The sequence below is a fragment of the Camelus dromedarius genome, chromosome 3 (genome assembly GCF_036321535.1).
Source record: "Camelus dromedarius isolate mCamDro1 chromosome 3, mCamDro1.pat, whole genome shotgun sequence".
NCBI lineage: Eukaryota > Metazoa > Chordata > Mammalia > Artiodactyla > Camelidae > Camelus > Camelus dromedarius.
Genome location: NC_087438.1, coordinates 23723244 through 23743130, shown reverse-complemented (window position 1 = coordinate 23743130; position 19887 = coordinate 23723244). Strand labels below are relative to the sequence as shown.

Here is a 19887-nt window from a genome sequence, read left to right as displayed (position 1 = left end):
CTCCAGCTCCTCTGTCTGTCCCGGTGGATATCCCAGCAGGCAAGGGGGCTCCCCAAGGTGAGGGTCTACTGGTGGGGACCCTCTCTTCCTTAGAGATCCCTCCCAGGGGCACTTGTCCTGTGGAGATATTTCTTGCAGCTTTGGTTGTAAAGGAGATTCCTGCCAGTTTCCAGTTGGTTTTCTGTGAGAATCATTCCACGTGTAGATGGGTTTTTGATGTGTTTGTGGTGGGGAGGTGAGCTCTGCTACTCCACCATCTTAACCCCCTTCCTATTTCCATTCTTAATCACAAATACTTCCTAATACATCATACGCACCTGTTGGACACTGTGTGACTTCTCATGCCTTGGAATCAGATTGGATGTCGCTACCCTCATTTTCTGTTCCACCCTTATTTTTATATGATACTTGCTTTTATCATGACTGTGGAGAACCAAGCCACACAAAAATCTAAAGCCATTGAAAGGATTGTATTGCAATCTTATGTTGCAAGTATGAGCTGTTCATTATTACTTCACGTGGTATCTGACAGATGTTGATTTTCACTGTGTTTACTGTTTTCAAATGCTTAAGTATCCTGAGACAGCCCTTTGAGTTCACTGTGGTGCCCTGGGGTACCGTGGCACATAGTTTGTGAAATACTGATTTAACTGATTTGCCAGAATTTAAACTTTAATATTCCAACTCCAAGTCTTGATGCTCTTAAACCATTTTTAGGGCCTTTCCTATAAGATCATATTTCCATTGCCATTCAGATTTTCATTTGAATTCAAGGTCCAACAAGGAAAATATGACCCCCTTGAAGTCTTTAAAACAGAGGAAATTTAATATGGAAAATTATACTGGTGATAAAAGAGCTGAGAAGCTCAGGGAACAGTGAGACAACCCAGAAATGAGCAACCACAGGAAGCTGCAACCACTCCCATCACTGCAGAATCGATCGGAAAGGTAATTTTATGGGGACTAAGAAGCTAAGGTTGCCTGTTGGAAGCTGCACCCACAGTGGAGACGCAGCTACTGCCAGAGACATCTAAGGATGGAGAAAGAGAGGGGAGGAGGTATCCTGATTTATTCCTTTCTCCTACCCTCAGCCTTCCCATCAATGCTTCCCATTGGACAAATCTGCCTAGAAGCCAGAGAGCGAGGGAACCTGGGAAATGTGGTCCCTTATGGTACAGGGTACAGAGCATGGGGGAGGGGCAGGGAATGGATCTGAGCAGACAAGCAGTTGACTGGCACTACAAAATGTAGTATATACACTTTATTCATTCTATGATTCCTTTAGCAAATATTTATTGAGGACCTACTAGGTGCCAGGTATCATGTTAGATGCCATAATAAGCAAAACAGACCTGATCACTGCTCATATGGGGTTTGAAGACCAACATAGGAGAAGCAGAATAAACACAAAGCTATCTAGTTATAAAGCGTGTTAAGTGCAATGAGGGAAAGTCCCGCAGTGCCGTGAGATGGCCAGTGATTTAGAGGAAGGTGGCACCCTCCCGGTATGTTAAGTCTAGTGAATTGACTCTTGGGGTATGTGTAGAAAACTTAAGGTCAGGAAAGGTCAGATTATTTATATCTAGGAAAAGTTTAGAAAAAGATATTGGCCCATTCATATTTTAACTTCACATCAGCATTATGGGGCTTTGTTGTGGTTGTGTGTAATACAGTGTGTGTATGTGTGTGAGTGTGAGACAGACGGGGTGGGAGGAGCAGAGAGGGAGAGAGAACAGTACAAAGGAAGATTCCTTTAGAGTAACATTCTAAGGAGCCAGCAGGCTCACAGCAGCTAATCTCCATCATGCTTTCCAGGCCCCACCCCCTTTCTTCTCATCATAACTTGTGATCTTAGAGGCATGAAAGAATTTGAGCCCCTCCCCCAGCCTGACCATCTCTGTTGGCAGCTCAGCCAGGCTCTATGTCAAATCCAGCCGGGAGCACAAACCCCAGGGCCACGCAGGAGGTGGCAGTGGACTCGTAGGCAGGTTTCGGCACCCGGTGGCCATGGGCGACAAGAGTGGGCAGCCCGGCACCCACACCTATAAATCCCTTGCTGAAGATGGCGTCTTCGGCTTTGTGGAGCCGCCCAAAAGACCCATGGGGAGTCTGCTCATGCACAGCATGGCCATGTTCGGCCGGGAGTTTTGCTACGCGGTGGAGGCGGCCTACGTGACCCCAGTCCTGCTCAGCGTGGGCCTGCCCAAGAGTCTGTACAGCGTGGTGTGGCTCCTCAGCCCCGTCCTGGGGTTCCTGCTGCAGCCCGTGGTGGGGTCCGCCAGCGACCACTGCCGGGCCCGGTGGGGCCGGCGAAGACCCTACATCCTCACCCTGGGCATCATGATGCTCCTGGGCATGGCTCTGTACCTCAACGGGGACATTATCATATCAGGTCAGTGGACCGCGCGAGGTGGGCCGCCGGGAGCGTCCTGTGATGCAGCTCAGTAGGAGCAGAATGCCAGTATCTTCATGTGACAGTCAGAAACCGGTTAAAACTTACTATCTCTCCTGAGTTACATTGAATTTCCACCCGTGAATGACCCAAATTCTGTGGTTAAGAGCCTTTGCTTTTAGAAACCTCAGGTTACATTATTTTTTAACTGTTGTGAGAATCTTAAAATAGGATTAAATTTTTATCTATTTTTAAAAATTGCATATTTTTACATATTTATCAACTGTGGTGTTTTTGTGCCCATTATAAGATATTTAGTACTTTCTCAAAATAACCAGCTGCCAAATGGCTCTATAAGTATTTACAATAAATGTACCTGTGTGTCCAGTAAGAGTTAATTATGTTCCCAGCTTTATGTAGAGTCTTTTAGTGGGTCAGGGTATCAGCCTGTTAGCTCAAGGGGACATTTTTGCATTTAAAATCATGGACATAAACCTGACAGAGCTCTTTTTCTAGCCATTAAGCAGCCTCTAATTAATCCACAATTGGTGGTACTACAAATTGCATTGAAAAAAGGATCATTAAACTTAAAAACAACACATTTGTTTTTTTGCCATTAACTCTCAGGCTAGCAGAATGGATGATAAAGAGGCAGGATAATCAGTTATCATTTGTATATAATTTTAAAAGGGCATAAATCCATAAATGTAGAGTATTTCTGGAAGAATTTCCAAAAAATCTGAGTAGTTGCCTCTAGGGAATGGTACTAAGGGACTGGGGGTGAGAGGGGGAAGGTAGGCTTGTTTTCACTTATTTTTATACTGTATTTTTTTTTAAAAGCAGGTGCATATATTACACATTGTTAAGTTTAAAAAAAGAAGCTGAAAGCAAGGGAAATAGTTATGAGTAGGTGAATGGATTGTGGTATAGCCATAGGATGGATACTATTTAGCTGTTAAAAGTTGTGAAGTTGATCTTCATTAATTGAAATGCCGAGATAAGAAGAGAGTTGGTTACAGATGAACAAGTACAACACGATCCCATTAGTCAGTGCTCCTCAAGGCACATTCCTGTACCTGCAGCATCAGCATCACTGGGGGCTGTTAGAGGTGAACATTTCCAGGCCCCATTTCTACCTACTGAGGAATCATGGGAGACTTATGGGAGATGGAGCCCAGCAATGTTTAAACAAGGCATCCAAGTGATGGTTAAGCATGCCGAAGTTTGAGAAGCCCTGCGTGAGGGCACAGGTGCGCACCTCTGTATAAAGGCATAAAGGGAGATCTGAAGGAGGACCATCTCTAGGGGCTAGGATTCAAAGCATTTCTCCAGCGCTTCTATATCTTTGGAATGGTTTACAATAAGTGCATAATTTTAAACAGCTTTCTTTTTTGGGGGGTGGGGAGGGAGGTAATCAGGGTTATTTATTTATTTATTTATTTATTTATTTATTTATTTAGTTAGTTAGTTAGTTAGTTAGTTAGTTAAATGGAGGTACTAGGGATTGAACCCAGGACCTCGTGCATGCTAAGCACACGCTCTACCACTGAGCTATATCCTTCTTCTAAACAGCTTTCTTTAACGAAATATGATTCACATACCATAAAAGTCACCATCTACAAGTGTACAAGTCAGTGCTTTTTAGTATATTCTTGATTATGCAACCATCATCACTATTTAATTCTGCAACATTTTCACCCCCCCGCCCCCCAACAGAAAGAAACCTGGTCACCATCAGCAGTCAATCTCCACTTCCTTCTCCCCGACAGCTCTAGGCAACCACTCACCCTACTTTCTGTCTCTATAGAGCTGTCTTTTCTGGACATTCACTTGCATAATTTTTAAAACCTGAAAAAATAATGAAGCTATTTTTATTTGGAAAAGCAAAGTTAAATGAAAGTAAATGGAGATAATTTAATGAGAGGTTTTGGTGGAAATAAAAATGCAGATCATTCTAAAGCAGGATTTAAAAGACCAATGTTTGTTTCTCTTTCAGCTTTGATTGCTGACCCAAGGAGGAAGCTAATTTGGGCCATAAGCATCACCATGATAGGTGTGGTTCTCTTTGATTTTGCTGCTGACTTCATTGATGGGCCCATCAAAGCCTACTTATTTGATGTCTGCACCTATCAGGACAAGGAGAGGGGCCTCCACTACCATGCCCTCTTCACAGGTATGGAATATTCCAGAAAGTCTATCCTTCAGCTCCCAGCACAGGGAGGCCCTTCCACTGAAGCCACTCAGTGTCTCAGCACTCGAATTTTTTGAATGAATGGATCCATTGAGATGATGAAACACTCCCATCACGAGGGCTCTGTCTTCCAGTGTATTTCTCTAAACAAAGTCAGCTTGTGACCGGGTGTGGAGTTTTTATAGAGGAGGTTTATGCAAGAGCTTTTTACTTTTTGTTTTGACGTTGTTCGTTTTTAAATGAGTAACATGTAGCATCAGCATTACTTAGGAGCCTGTTAAAAATGCAGCTTCCTAGGCCCCTCCCCCAGGTATTTTGATTCAGTGGGTTTGGGGTGGGGCCCAGAAATTTGCATTTTTAATGACACTCCCAGACAAGTCTGTGGCAGGTGTCCCAAGGATCACATTTAAAAGTAAAAATAGAAACAAACCAAGCAAATTAAAGAACTTCAAATCTTAGAGATTTCTTAGTCATATAAAGAGTTGGCATTTCTTCAACCTCCTGGTTTGGAAAAGACCATGAAAAAAGACTATGGGGGTGCTCCCTTCAACGCTTGGGGCCATTACCAGCCTCCTTTGGTTGCTGTTGGGTCCTTCATTTCAAGCAGTGCTACTAATGTTCCACCTGCTTTATAGAGCTCCAGTTAGGATTGTTCTAGCACTGAGGGTCATACCCAGGACTATAGCATGATCCTGGCCTGGGAGCATTTTTATACCTAGATAGTAAGGGCTCTATTTGATTGTCTTCATGGCCCAGCCAATGTATTTATTTTATGTTTTGGCATATTCTGTCTCCTCTGAAGGTCAGGTAGTTCTCAGGAGAAGCAGAATCTTGAGCTTTGTTCAGTTTATGTCTCTAGAGCCAAGAGCAGTGCCTGCACACAGAAGCCATTGGGTCAAAATTTGTTGTTTGAGCAAATATTTGAATGGTGAACACTGGAAGAATGGGGCTGCCCAGCAGAGACGGGAGTTCGTCCTTGCTTTAGGGAAGATGGAGGAGCGGGAGTCCACCCCATCCGTCACTGGTCCCTGACCACACTGTCTACAGCTAGAAAGTCCCAGAATAGAGATGCAAACTGATTTCTCCTGATTTAAATCCCATAATACCTGCTGCTTTACTTTATTATAATCTGCTGAAATTAATTACAGCAAGATCACGGGAGACTTTTTGGCTTTTGACCCTGACACATGGAGGGTTTTATTGCTCTGAAGTACTCTGGGCAATGTGGCCACTCCTTCTTGTCTTACACCAGTATTAGTCTTGGCCAAACAGCCTCTGCTTTATTGCCTCTGATATTAGAAGATTGAACTCTGTATTTTGGGAACTTTTCCAAGATTAGCATATGGTAGTATTTCTATTGACTTTAAGAAAATATCTTGAGGCTGTCTATTGATATTAACAAACAGTGGTCTCAGGAAGCATGTGTAATTTTCATATGCCCTTGGTTTAGGCTCTCACTGTGTCTTGTCTGAGCTTTCATACTTATCCTTTGTTCTTCCAGTCTCTAATGTCTTCCTATTCCGAGTGAACCAGCACACAGCTTCCAGATTCAGATTCCTAAATGACAGCTATACCAGGGTGCTTTCCTGATCAATGACCTGCAGTGGCTCCTGGGGATGGAAAATTAATTAATCAGTAGTCAACTTAAGAAAGAAAGAGAGAGTTTTATTTGAGTCAGCCTGAAGATTATAAACCAAGAGACAGTCGCTCAGAGAGCTCTAAGAACTGTTCCTTCCATTGGAGGTCAAAGCACAGTTATATATGAGACAAAGGGTTATACATGACATGTCGACTGCTCACATAGTCCAGATCTTCACATCCAAGGTGAGTAAGTGGTTCATCGTGACTCCTTACAGGATTAAGAAAGGAATGTTATCTCTTAGGGAGTTACCATGCTAGTGCCAGGAGAAAAGTACTCTTTATCAAGCAAGTATCCCTGAATCCTCTAAGGCGGCCTGGTTAATGTATAATACAGATGCACAGTGCACACACAAAGGGGGCTGGAGGAGAGGCACAGATGGGTGGAGAGAAAATTTTATGTTTAAATTTTTCTTGCCTTGCCATAAAATATGAATTTTTTTTCATCACTCCCCATTTGCCTACTGCATAAAGAACAAATTCTTAGGCAGGGTTCAAAACTCCTCACAATCTGTTCTCATCCTACCCTTCCTGCTTTATTTCCCTTACTCCCTCCACATTCTCTGTGCTCTGAGCAATTTCCCAGCAAGTTCCTAGGCACAGACTCCAGGTCTGTTTTGCTCACAGCATCCCTGGTACCTCCAACACTGCCTGGCACGCCATAGATGCTCAAAATAAATATTAATGAAAAAAACAAAGGACACTGCCTTTTCCTTTCTACATTCAGGGTCTACTTTACACTGAAATTCCCTTCCCCCTTTTCTCCCTTTGGAAATCAAAGCTGCTTAGAAACTTTCTTCAAACCCCTTTCCTGGGGAGAAGGCCCCTCACTCTTTTCTAAATTGCAGGCAGACTTAATTTTTAACTTGGTCAGAGCCTCCACCCACATCATCAAAATACAGAAGTTCATCAAGTGGATGAACGTAAAGATAACCACGAGGTAACTCCAGTGGGAAGAGAGAGTGGTTACAGTTCACCACACACACATCCTGAATTTTACCCCTGTGCCTGTGTGGTCTCCTAGGGCTGTCGTAACCAAATGCCACAGACTGGGGGCCTTAAAGGACAGAAATTATGTCCTCACCATTCTGGAGGCTGGAAGTCCAAGATCAAGGTGTCAGCATGGTGGTTTCTGGTGAGATCCCTCTTGGCTTGCACCTGGCCGTCTTCTCGCTGTGCCCTCATGTGGCCTTTCCTCTGAGCGTGCACTCCTGGTGTCTCTTCCTCTTTTTATCAGGACATTGGTCTTATGGAGTAAGGCCCCATTCTTATGACCTCGTTTAACCTTAATTACTTCCTAAAGGCCTTATTTCTAATCATGTCACTTTGAGGGTTAGAGCCTCAACATGTCTTTTAATGAAGAAAACAAAAGCTTTCTTAGAAAGCCCACAGACTTCTGCTTGTTTCTCATTGGGCAGAATTAGGTCACATGAGCACCCAGGGGCCTAGGAAGTTGGAAAAAAGAGAGAGTTTTTGTGTGTGTGTGTGTGTGGTGATGGGAAGGGGGTTCCGTTAGCTGGGAGGGAGGGTAATAATTATTGAATAGGCCCAAACTAGTAGCTACCACATAGAACACAAACACAGTTGAGTATTAACCTAATGAGAACAATTAAGGACCAAGACTATTGTAAGAAAGTGACAGCCAGAACTTTCAAAGTCCAATCTATTAGTGAATAATGAAGAGGTAATTATATTTTAAAGTTATACTCATGTTCACAGTTTTACCTGATCACGTTTGTTATATTCACACTCTCCCCTGAATTACAATTCACTGTGGATTTATCCATCTCTTCTATAAGATTTGTGAAAACATGAGGATTCACCTGCAAATTCCCCGTGGCTTTTAACTTACTGCTTTGTTGTCAGCAGGCACTTAGAAATGTTAGCTATGTAAAAGGAGACTATCAGTTTCTTAACCTTGCTTGTATTTCATGCAAATTTACATCATGTTCAACTGTGTGGCAGATTGCATCAATCAGATGAATATGCTCATTTAGTTACTTTGCTTTGTCTTATGACTAGCACCGAACCCTGGACCTCAGTCACCTGCCTCTGGTTATAGGGGGACCCCCAAGGGTGTGTGGATGGCTCAAAGCAAGCTCTTTCCCCTACTAGGAGAAAACAACTTAAAAAATCTTCCTCTTATAAAAGAGCACAGTGAAGTCTCACCTTGTTTAGGGCTTAAATTCTAAAGTCCCTGCTTAAGGGATGCATTTGATTGCATGAATTATTTGATCATTCATAAAATACCGCATACCTTGTTCTATGTCTATAGAGCTTCACAGTGATGGATACATATAAATATGTCTGCAGATTCATCTCCTCTTTAGTGTCTACTTCTGGACATGGGCTTAGTGACCGGAACAGCAGATAGGACAACCCAGATTATTTCAAACGTTCTTCTTATCTTTCTTGCTCTCTCTTTCCCTCTTTTCAAAGTGTGAATGGTTGAATTCTGTCGAGGTAACTATGGATGTGTGGCCTCACCATGGTGTCCTCGCTCTGAGTGGGAGACCACATTAAAAATGGAGTGAAAAATAGTCAGCAGTGCATCGTCACTTTGCTCAGCCTTTGCATACACGCCAGACCTCTTGAATTTTCATGACCTTGGCAAAGAGATGGCCATAGCAGTCTGCCTGAAACAAGCATTTTATGATAAAACCATGTTCAGTGTCAGAGCCCATTTTAATTTTCATCAGCAGTAACATATCATTTATCTGAGGCCTCCAATGAGCTAAATAGATTGAAATTCTTTTTATTTATTTCAGAGCTTTAGTCCAGGCCCATCAATTCCAAATGATTTGCAAGTTAAGTGTCCAAGGGTTCACTGCCAAAATATTTTCTAGCATATTTCTTACTTTTTCTTTAAAAAAAGAAAAGACTCTACTGGCTCCCTGAAGGACATTTTGGCCCCCCAGCTTCTTCTGTCCCTTATGTTAAAAGGTAACTCCACCTGCCCTCCATCCCTGGCATAAGTGGTAGCTATGCTGCCAGTCACCCCACGCCTTCACCTCTGGGTGCATCTGAGGCTGTGCAACCCACACTCACCAAAAGGAAATGCGTCCTCTGTATTAAAATACTTCTAACCAAGCACACGTTGCTAAATTAATCTGAGGCTTTGCTCTCCTTAGCAGTAGGCTCTGTCTGTCCCCCGGAGGCTGGAATGAGGCAAGAAGGGGAAGGCCATCCCAGATCAAACCCTGGCTCCACCTCCTGCCAAGTTGCCTTAGTATTTCTGAACTTTTGCTTCCTCACAGGGTTGTGAATCTTTACATGATGTTAATTACTAATATCCTGGCAGACTGCCCCAGGGCCAGAGCAAGAAACCATGTTAAAAGGATTCAACACCAAATGTTTATATTTACCTGACTTCCTCCATCTTCACTGGGTTTGCAAAAGTTTTATTTGTACATAAAGACTCAGCAAGAAACTTGCCCCATGAACATCTTTGGAAGAAGAATGGGGATACTTGTTAGGCTCAGCCTCTTTTAACTTTCCTGTTTCTTTAATACTTCAAAGTATGGGTAAAAATGGCCAGATCAGAAATGATTAAACACCAAGAAAAGAGTCCTAAAAATGAAGTTTGGACAGAGGCCCCTTTGACCAAACCTTCTACGCAAGTGGAAAGAAGCTGCGTTTCATGTTAGAGTTGATTTTAACTTCTCCTTCGGGACTCATGGCTGCATGAGTAGATTTCTTTCATCCGCTGGCTTCCCTTTGAAGTTTCCACCCCTGGTGAACTTTCACATCTCCTCATTCAAGCAGATTAGAAAGGATGTGGCCAGAGCAGAAACCAAGGATTCAGAAATTTCAGCTTGGAGGGGACGTGAATGACTTAGGGCAAAACAGTTATTGTCTCCAAACTGTCATTTCTTTTCCCACTCAGCACCTACCTCCAAAAGAATCTCAGAGGCAGGTTAGAGAAGGGAGCCCCGAGGGTTTTTCTTTTTTCCTGGCTCTGTTGTCTGCCTGAAAAGTTCTTTCCCCAGGTACCAACTGGCCAGCTTGGTTTGCTTTCTCTCCTTGTTACATACAGTCTGTGGCCTATAGCCCCCCGCCTCAGTGGTGTGTTCATGACCATCTGATAACATGGTGTTTGCTCATTTGTTTATTGTCTGCCTCTGCAGTCAACATATAAGCTCTCTGGAGGCAGGAACAGTGTCTTTCTTGTGTGGTGCTGCACTGCTAGTGCTTAGAATGGCTCTGGGAGTGTGCTCAAGAAATATTGGTGGGACAGATATTTTACTTTTAACATCCTCATTTTACCTGTGGGGAAGTTGTGTTGCCAAGAGGTAAGTGACTAACCCAAGGTCACACAGCTGGGTAGTGGTAGACTAGACTAGGGGCAGAAACTAACCAACCCGCCAACCGCCAACCCGCCAAAGACCTGGTTCATGTTTTTGTCTGGATTCCTCTAAAAGCTGAGCCCCAGGGAAAGTCTGTCTGCGGAAGGTTGATTTGGGAAGGGACTGCAGAGAGCAAGAGCGAGGGGATGGAGAAGTGGAACAGGCCAAGTCAAGAAGCCTTACAGACTTGGCCTTTGCTCTGAGTGGCTGTCCTCTATCTCATCAGGACCCTCAGAGGAGCCTTCTGACATGCTTCTCAGAACTCTCCATCTGGGGGCATCAAGGAGGGAAGGGGTGATGAATCCAATGGCTCCGGTCTCCACTGGTCCAGCAGGGTGATCCCATGGGTGTTAACCTCCCTTGCATGAGTGCTGCCCCCCTCCGGAGTGTGGCTCCCTCCGGCAAGGCGCTTTCCAGATGCACCTGAGCAGAGATGGCCAAAGCTGGCTTAGAACTGGTCACCGCAGCTGCTGCTGGACAAAGCGGTGGAGGGAGCTGAGAGGACTCGCAGTGTCGGCAAGGGCTGCCTGATGCAGCTCCGTGTTACTTGGTCACCACTAGGAGGAGTTAGAGCATTTCGCAGAGTGCTCCATGCACTTTACCTTACAGTGAAATGAGCTATTGCAACTCCGAACTGAAATCTGTAGACTTAAAACTCCAGAACCGGGCCCATTGATGGCTTGACCATTTCTAATCCTTAAGCAAGAAAAGAAACAGGAGTCAGATTTTATGTGTCATGTCAGAAAATGAGAAGTTTCAGGAATCTTGTCTGAATTAGGATAGCAATGGTCATTCACAGGCTCAGATAGAGAAGGTTGATTTGGGAAAACAGTGGGATAATGAAGGTGAATGCTTTTACAGAAACCATTCTTGCGGTAGACACACTTCACAGCTACGCAAAGTGTGATGTCAGTGCTCTTACCCTCTGTGGCAAACACCCTCCCCTAGTTCCCTGCATTGATTAAGAAGAATATGATTTGGACGTTGCTTTGCTGCAGATTTTTTAGCCTACGGCTTAGCTGATGCTCAGTGATGGAAAATGTTGGATGAATCTTTATGTCTGAAATGGGTATGAATCTCAAACCCCAAAACGAATGTTCTCCCACCTCTTTCCCCGAGGGTTGCAGCTAAGTTCTGGGTGCTTAGAATGCAAGGGTCTCGGGGCAGGGAGGATCTGGGTTTTAGCGTCATCTGTTCACACTGGCATTTTACTAGGATGTCCCCCATCCCACCAAGTCTCAGGGGTCAGGCTGAACTGGTCACGGCTGTGTTCTCTCTCCTCCTGGTCTGCAGGGCCCCTTCAGAACCTGGGATTCTCAGCTACCCCCACCCCCATGACATTCTGCTATTCCCATGCCTGCCAGTGTCAGGTGAATTCTAGGGGCCGCAAACTCTGTGCTCTGGTTTCTGTGTCTCTAAAATGGAGATCAAAATAGAGCTGATCCTTGTTATCCATGGATTCCGTATTTGTGAAGTCATCTGCTCACTAAAATTTATTTGCGATGCCAAAATCAGTACTTTACAGCTTGTTTGCAGTCATTTGCAGACACATACAGAGAAGAAAGGAAAAAGTTTGAGTCATCCAATGTTCTGGTTCCCGGCTGAGGTTGATCAAGGTGACACTACTGTCTTGTTTTGATTCTCATACCATAAACAAGGGTCCTTTCCGTGGTATCTTTAGTGCCAATTTTTTCCCCCATTTTTGTTCTTTTTTTTTTTTTTTTTTTTTTTTTTTGGCGATTTCACTGTTTAAAATGGCCCCAAATGTGGTGCTGAAGTGCTGTCTCAGATTCATTAGTGCAAGAACATTGTGATGTGCCTTATGGAGAAAATATGTGTGTTACATAAGCTTTGTTCAGGTACGAGTTGCAGTGCTGTTGGCCATGGATTCAATGTTAATGAAACAATATGTTAAATAACGTATCTTTAAATAGAAATACACATAAAACAAGGGTACGAGTTGATCAGTTGATGAAAGTGAGACTAGAGGCTTGAAGGAGTTTAATCCTGTGTTTCCCCTTGGACAGTAGTTTACTGTTCATGAACTCAGTGTTTGTGGGGACTTTGTAGAACGTGACTGCCACTAATAATAAGAATCCACTGTAGTACCATCTTCAAAGGTTGTTGTGAGGACGGGATGAGTCAGTACATGTCAAGCACTTAGAACAGAGTCTGACACAGGATAAGCTCACCTTTCCTGACCCACTGCACAGCCATTTCTTCCTCGAGGTCTTCGTGTCCCCCTGGGGTCTTCTGCTCTTAGAACCCCCAAGTCTTCTGCAGGAGGTTCTGCTCCCCACCTCCTATGTGCCATCCCCAGCTAGGTCCAGCAAGGAGCAGAACCACCACTGCCTTCGGGATTCACCAGCATATGTGCACCCATCATGAATGCCCTGCCTATTCTGGGAAGCCTTGTTCTTAAATCACATTTTTCTACTGAATCTACTGTCTACGCCTTTGGAGCCTAAGGGCTTTTGAAACTCAGAAGCCAGGAGACACATTCTTATTTCTCTGCTTTCTACTTTTATGTCCTTCCCTCAAAGCAGTGATGTATCCTGGCTCAGCTTGACTGTGAAGGAAGGGCCCAGGGAGATACTGGGGAGTGGTGGGTGGACGGAAACCATGGTCAATACTTTAAACATCTCACATCTTTTAAGAAACAAGTTGCCTTGTAAATGTAAAGAAATGTCAGGTGTGTTTGTGTCTTCTCTCTTTAAACAAAGCATACATGTCTTTTTGTTGGTTTTCCTTATACCCTCAGCTTCCAGGAGGGCAGACGTGGTCTGTATCTGCAATTCCCAGCACGGTTCCTGGTGAGAGTAGGTGCTCCATCCATTTCTGCTGATAAACAAACTCTCTGTCTCACACACACACAGTCATACACACCCAGTAACCGGTACACAGCAGTTAACTCTGGGATTTAGTGTATGTGTGTTTGTATGTGATTGGTGTAGGTAGGAACCTAATCTGACACATTCATTGCTATTTTCTCAACACATAGAAAAGAATCAGAATGCCTCTGTCATGAGTCCCCAGGAAGTGGGGTCCCAGCCCGTCCTGGCGCTGAGGTTCAGTAGCCAGCAGCACACTGACGGCTCTCTCCACCTGATCTCTTTCTCCCTCGGAGTTGAGGTTGTGCGGTCACACGCCTGAAGCAGGGAGGCAGTCATAGGCACGTAGTAGGAGGTGCAGAGTTTGGCTCAGACTCTCTTTATAGGACATTCCTTGGTCCTAAAACTCTCCCAGTTTCCGATTTTACCTATTATAGTTGAAGATTAAAGAAAAAACCATACATATTTCTGTATGCTTGGCCTTTTCCAGGATGAACCGTTGTTCAGGCTGTATCATTAGTTATGAAATACAGTGTCTGCCGGGCCATTCATTCTCATGGGCCATTCATTCTCTCTGGTCTGAGTTTGACGTCGCAGCCTGGCTCTATGATGGAGTAGCCAGCTGGACCATTTGTGGGCCTCTCTTTGTAAAGGCTTGTTGTTAACTAATGTGCAAGCAGCTGTCCTTTGGATGCTTCAGCTTATGATTTGGTCAGTAGCCTGGTCTTTGATTCCAGGGGCGCCGGAGAGTCTGATGTTGGCAGTAGAGATAGATGCGGTCTGGATGCAGATGTGGGGTTGCCCTTAGCCTTTGTTGGAGCTAAGATGACCACGCTTTGTTTTGGAGACTATTTTGAAGATAAATCCTTAGCTTAAGCAGAGGAAGACAAAAGGAAAGCATTCAGTGATTTCCTACAGCCCTTTGCTGGCCCACATCATATCTGAAGGTGTGACTAGATAAAGTTAAATGTTTCCATCCAGAGTTTTAATATGGTAACTAACTATTGAAATGATTTCCCAGTGGCCCACCCTTCCTTCAGGGCATGTTCTGTTCTAACTGTTAGCTAGCTGTGTCCCACAGTAGGGCTGGGACAAACAGAAGAGTTTTGCCTGTTTTGTTTTTTCTTCCTTCCTTAAAAGAAGAGAGGATTGGACATTCTCTCAGTTACTTGTAGCATGTTTTACTTAACTGATTAATGAGGGAACTGAAAGGGAAAATGTAAAGAACCTCCTCATGTTCTTGCAGAGTGTGTGTGTGTGTGTGTGTGTGTGTGTTTGTGTGTGTGTGTGTGTGTGTGTGTGACATTAGCAAAAGAAAAAAATGCTAGATTTGATACAAATTTTATTAGCCGTCTACAAGGCAATAAAACTATCACTCCTCTGTCATACTTTTACCAGGTTACAAAAACTTGATGAAAAACATAGACCCTATTAATGTCTACAAATTAACCCCAGTTTTGCAGGACTGCACTTCATTGTGCTTTATCAGTTGCGACTTGTTGGTCAAATATCCTATGACAATAATGTCCTATTTCCAAGAATATCAGATGAGTGTTGAGCAGGTTGATTGGAAACTTCTCTGTCACCTGGCTACTCAAAAAGGGATATTTGAACTGGCAGCACTGGTGTCACTGGGGAGCTTCAAAGGAAGGCAGAGTCTCAGGCTCCACCCTACATCTTTAAAATCAGAGCCTGTGCTATGGACTGAATGTTTGTGTCCCCCCAGAATCTGTATGTTGAAGACCTCGTGCCTAATGTGATGCCGTTAGGAGACGGGGCCTTTAGAAGGTGATTAGGTCATGGGGGCTCATGAACAGAATTCCTGCCCTTATAAAAGTGGCCCAAGAAAGTTCCCTTGTCACTCCTGCTGAGTAAGATTGCAGTGAGAGCAGGGCTGTCAGCGAGGAAGGGGGCCCTCACCAGACACCGAAAATGCTGACACCATGATCTTGGACTTCCCAGCCTCCAGAACTGTGAGAAATAGATGTTCGGTGTTTATAAGATACCAAGTTTATGGTATTTTTTGTTATAGCAGCTTGAATGGGCTGAAACAACCTGCATTTTAAGAAGACATCCATGTGCACATTAAAGTTTAACAAGCACTGCTCTATAATGGTATTTTAAAAAGCCAGGCAGTTATAATTTTTACCCTTTCCAGGTTTGAAATACACATTTCTTCCACAATACTTTTTTTTTTAACATTTTTTATTGATTTATAATCATTTTACAATGTTGTGTCAAATTCCAGTGTTCAGTACAATTTTTCATACATGGACATATACACACTCATTGTCACATTTTTTTCTCTGTGAGCTACCATAACATTTTGTGTATATTTCCCTGTACTATACAGTATAATCTTGTTTATCTATTCTACAATTTTGAAATCCCAGTCTATCCCTTCCCACCCTCCGCCCCCCTGGCAACCACAAGTCTGTATTCTCTGTCTATGAGTCTATTTCTGTCCTGTATTTACGCTTTGTTTTTTGTTTGTTTGTTTCTTTGTTTTTTAGATTCCACATATGAGCGATCTCATGTGGTATTTTTGCCACAGGCCACACCAGGTCAGCGATAAGCCCAGGTCTTACCCCTCAGAGTGGCTTCTTGATTCTAGTCACTGGGTCCAGAATGACTATGTCCTTCCAGCCAGCTCCTGGCAGATTGTTCCCCTCACGGCGGCAGCAGTCAGCTTCTCCTGCTTCTGGGCGAGGCTTTGGGATTAGCCAAAGTAGGAGGTCAGCAGGGCACTCAGTTTGGGGCCTGGTTCTGCCCCGGTATATGCGGGTGCTTTACGTGTATTGTCAGGTTAAGCCTCACAAGACTCAAACAAGGAGGCATCACCACCCCCAGTTCTCAAAGGATACTTGCCCAAGACCACATGATTAGAAAGCACACAGGTGGGAATGGAAATCAGGCATAATTCCAAACCCCTTCCTTCCATGCTACCTCCTGTGGTTTTCTTATCTAATTCAACTAGACCAGTTCCAAACATCCTTCTACCTCTGAAATCTTTGGATTCATTGATACATTGAATGCTTGTTAACATCACTGCTAATTCATAGGAATCCTATAATAATTATTAATAATCAACATCATTTGATACCATTAACTAAGCTCCAATAATAACTAAACCCTTCAGAACTCCTCTACACTCTTTGAGTACCCAGCTCACAGTTCAAACATCATTTATCACAGTTTTTTGAAAGTAGCTGTTTACTTATCTGTTTCTCCCACTTGGAACCTCCTTCTGGGGAAGAGAGGATGGGCTGCTCTGTCTTATGTCTACATCCCCAGAAGCTGGTGTCGATTTTTACATACATTTAGTGCTCAGTATTTTTTTTTTACATTTTTTTATTGAGTTATAGTCATTTTACAATGTTGTGTCAAATTCCAGTGTAGAGCACAACTTTTCAGTTATACATGAATGTATGTATATTCACTGTCACATTTTTTTTCGCTGTGAGCTACCACAAGATCTTGTATCTATTTCCCTGCGCTATACGGTATAATCAATATTTATTGGAGTACACTAAACTAGTAGGCGTAAAACTAGGCTAGGAAACCTTCCAATTGTAGGACTCAAGGGTTCGAGTCAGTATCTAAGTCGATCATTATATTTATATCCATATATTTCTATTCATAAAATAAAGCCACGATTCCTCTGTACAGTGGAGGATTTATTTCACATATCAGTTCTTTCAAAGAGTCAGGGGTCTTCTGCTCTACATTTCCTCTGCTCAGTGGAACAATAAGTTTGAAGAAAAGAAGCATAAATGGTTAAGAGAAATAAATGACAATATGACAACCACCGGCCTAGTTACAAATGTTTTGAAAAAGGAATGTGTCAGTTTTCCATAAGGTTGATCAAGGAATAGTTTTGAAAAAGGAATGTGTCAGTTTTCCATAAGGTTTATCAAGGTCTTGAGTTCTCAGCTGGGGCCCATTTTGCCCCCTGGGGGACATTTGGCAATGTCAGGAGATATTTGTGGTTGTCATAACCAATGGAGAGGCTGTTACTGGCATCTAGCAGGGAGAGGTCAGACAGGGTGTTAAACATCCTGCAACGCACAGAACAGCCCCCATGACAAAGCATTAGTCAGCCCCAGGTGTCAGTAGAGCTGAGGTTGAGAATCCTGGCTTAGACAGACCCTGCAATAGTGCTGGGCCTTTCGTGATTCTTGTTGGCTGACTGCTTGGCTCAGCACATGACCTCTGACAACCTAGGAATCTCCATGGTTGAACAAAGAGAGTTATTTATTGTCTAATGGTGATCCGAGGCACCACATGCTCCGGAACTGCCCTCTGCATCAGCAGCAGTGTGACTGCCTCAAGGGCCTCCCCTTCCTCTCTGAGCCAACCAGGGCACCTACCACGCAAACAGGTCACCAAATGTGTCATTTCTCTGTTTATCTGCCCATCACCCATAATTAGACCATATATTCCCTGCTGGCAGAGAACATGTTTTTTTCATTGCACCCTGTTGGCCACCATTTCCCCTAATTCCACCTTAAAATCCTTTGGCACTCAGAGCATGATAATGATGCTTTATTTTTGGAATTCAATGGTTAAACAGTTGTTCATCTGTAAATATCCTCGTGATGAACTGCAACTAGCCAGAATGTGGAGTGACCAGAAGCATCCATTTTTCCACCGTTCTGAATAAATTAGGATTCATGGTACTTGGCCTTCAGATTTGTGTTCCTGGGATCAGGGTTTGTGTAAGCCTTAAGTGTTTCTGGTTAGAGATAGAGAATTCCTTTAAGAATTGTTTTCTTCCTTGATTCCCTGATTTAAGAGGATGTTGTCTTTATCTGGGAAATAAAATGGAGCCTCCACTCACACAAGAAAAATATAAACAAACAAACAAAAAGCTGCCCTGACTAGGTAGATATTTGTCTTTGGCAAGGCATGATGGGAGATTGATATTTAAAGGTAAGTGACAGGAGGGTCAGCTCTATGTAAGCTTGGGACATAGGTAGGAGATGTGTTTGGCATCCCTCTGCTTGCTTCCTGGGACATCTTCCCACCCCCAGGTACACCCCGCTTCAGCCCAGCCTCCCCAGAAGTCACTGGTGCCTCCTGCCCGGAGGAGCGTCTGAGGAGCACCTACTGCCTTGGCGCTGAGTCCTGCAACGTCTTGCCCGTACTAGGAGGGCTTCATTTTAAGACAGGAACCCAAAAAGAATGAATATCAGACATATGATTCATCAGGGCAGGATCAGTTTTGAGGAGCTCTTCTTCAGTGTCCCTCGAGCCACACTGTCTTTAAGCACAAGCAGATAAAGCAAGCTCAGGAAGACTTCAGGTCCAGGGTCCTGTGAGAGGATAACAAGGTTGTTAGCAATCCATATTTAAACTTTTGTTTTCATTTTTTCTGTGCCTGTCAACTGGGAACGAGTACCTTTAGCTTTTCATAAAGGAAAGAAGACAGATTCCAAGATCTCTGCAAACTTGTGTCACCCTAAGAAGCTTATTAATCGATAAATGATAAGACAATAATTATATTTTATTGCAGTCAGAAATTGGTTTTCTTTGGGGACTCTATAAGGTCAGGAATTTTGGTCCTTAAGCAGTGTAGAGAGTGTCATTTAGAACTTCAGATGGTGGCAGTATTAACTAAGCACTTACTATGTGGCTGGCACTATTCCACTTTCCAGTTGTGACCCTACCAGTAGGTTACTCTTTTATTATCATCCCCCTATTATGAGTGAGCAAGTCCAAGGTCACTGCAAGTACATGCTGGAGCTGGGCCTTGAACCCCTGCTTCCTGGCCCAGGTGTCATAGCCTCTCCCTCTGTTGCCTCTCCAGTCATAAGCAGGCTGCCTCTGCGGGCCTTAGGGAGCTTTCCCACTGAAGGGGAGGGCCCTCGCACAATGGCGAGAGAAAACGGTTCTAATTATGCTAATACTGCTCTTTCTTGCTTTCCAGGTTTGGGAGGTGCCCTGGGTTACGTCTTGGGTGCTATCGACTGGGCCCACCTGGAGCTGGGAAGAGTGCTCGGCACAGAATTCCAGGTCATGTTCTTCTTCTCGTCCTTGGTGCTCGCTTTGTGTTTTATCATCCATCTGTGCAGTATCCCTGAAGTCCCGCTTAAAGACATTCCCACACAGCAAGCCCCCTGCGACCTTGCAGTGTCATCCAATAGAACCTACCAGTATGGGTCTATTGAGAAAGTGAAAAACGGTTGTGTAAACCCAGAGCTGGTACTGCAAGGAGGAAAACCCAAAAATCCTGCTGAACAGGTAAAGATGCAAATTCTTTTCTCTTTACTGAGGAAAAAAGATTCTTGTTCTTGCCTTTTATTCATGTTTAAAAAAATTATTCTTTGTCTTTGTTTTGTTTCCTTATTTGGTGTGAAGAGTTTTGTGAAGTCTAACTGAATCCTCAAATCTCCAGGAGCTCTTACCCTTGGAATGAAAACTTTGCACCTAATAGAAAAATGCGTGCATTTTCCTCCAGCCCTCTTGTACCTGATTCTTTTCAGAACA

General features: G+C 43.7%; 1 protein-coding gene across 1 annotated transcript in view; it reads left to right on the top strand.

The window, feature by feature from the left end:
• The first annotated feature begins 2007 nt into the window (after positions 1 to 2007).
• The window catches only part of SLC45A2 (solute carrier family 45 member 2), a 31274-nt gene continuing 13394 nt past the window's right edge, over positions 2008 to 19887 (top strand). Inside the window, exons 1-3 of the mRNA XM_010977623.3 lie at positions 2008 to 2392; positions 4389 to 4565; positions 19328 to 19641. Of these exons, the coding sequence (XP_010975925.3) occupies positions 2008 to 2392; positions 4389 to 4565; positions 19328 to 19641 (876 nt within the window). The remainder of the gene's footprint in view (positions 2393 to 4388; positions 4566 to 19327; positions 19642 to 19887) is intronic.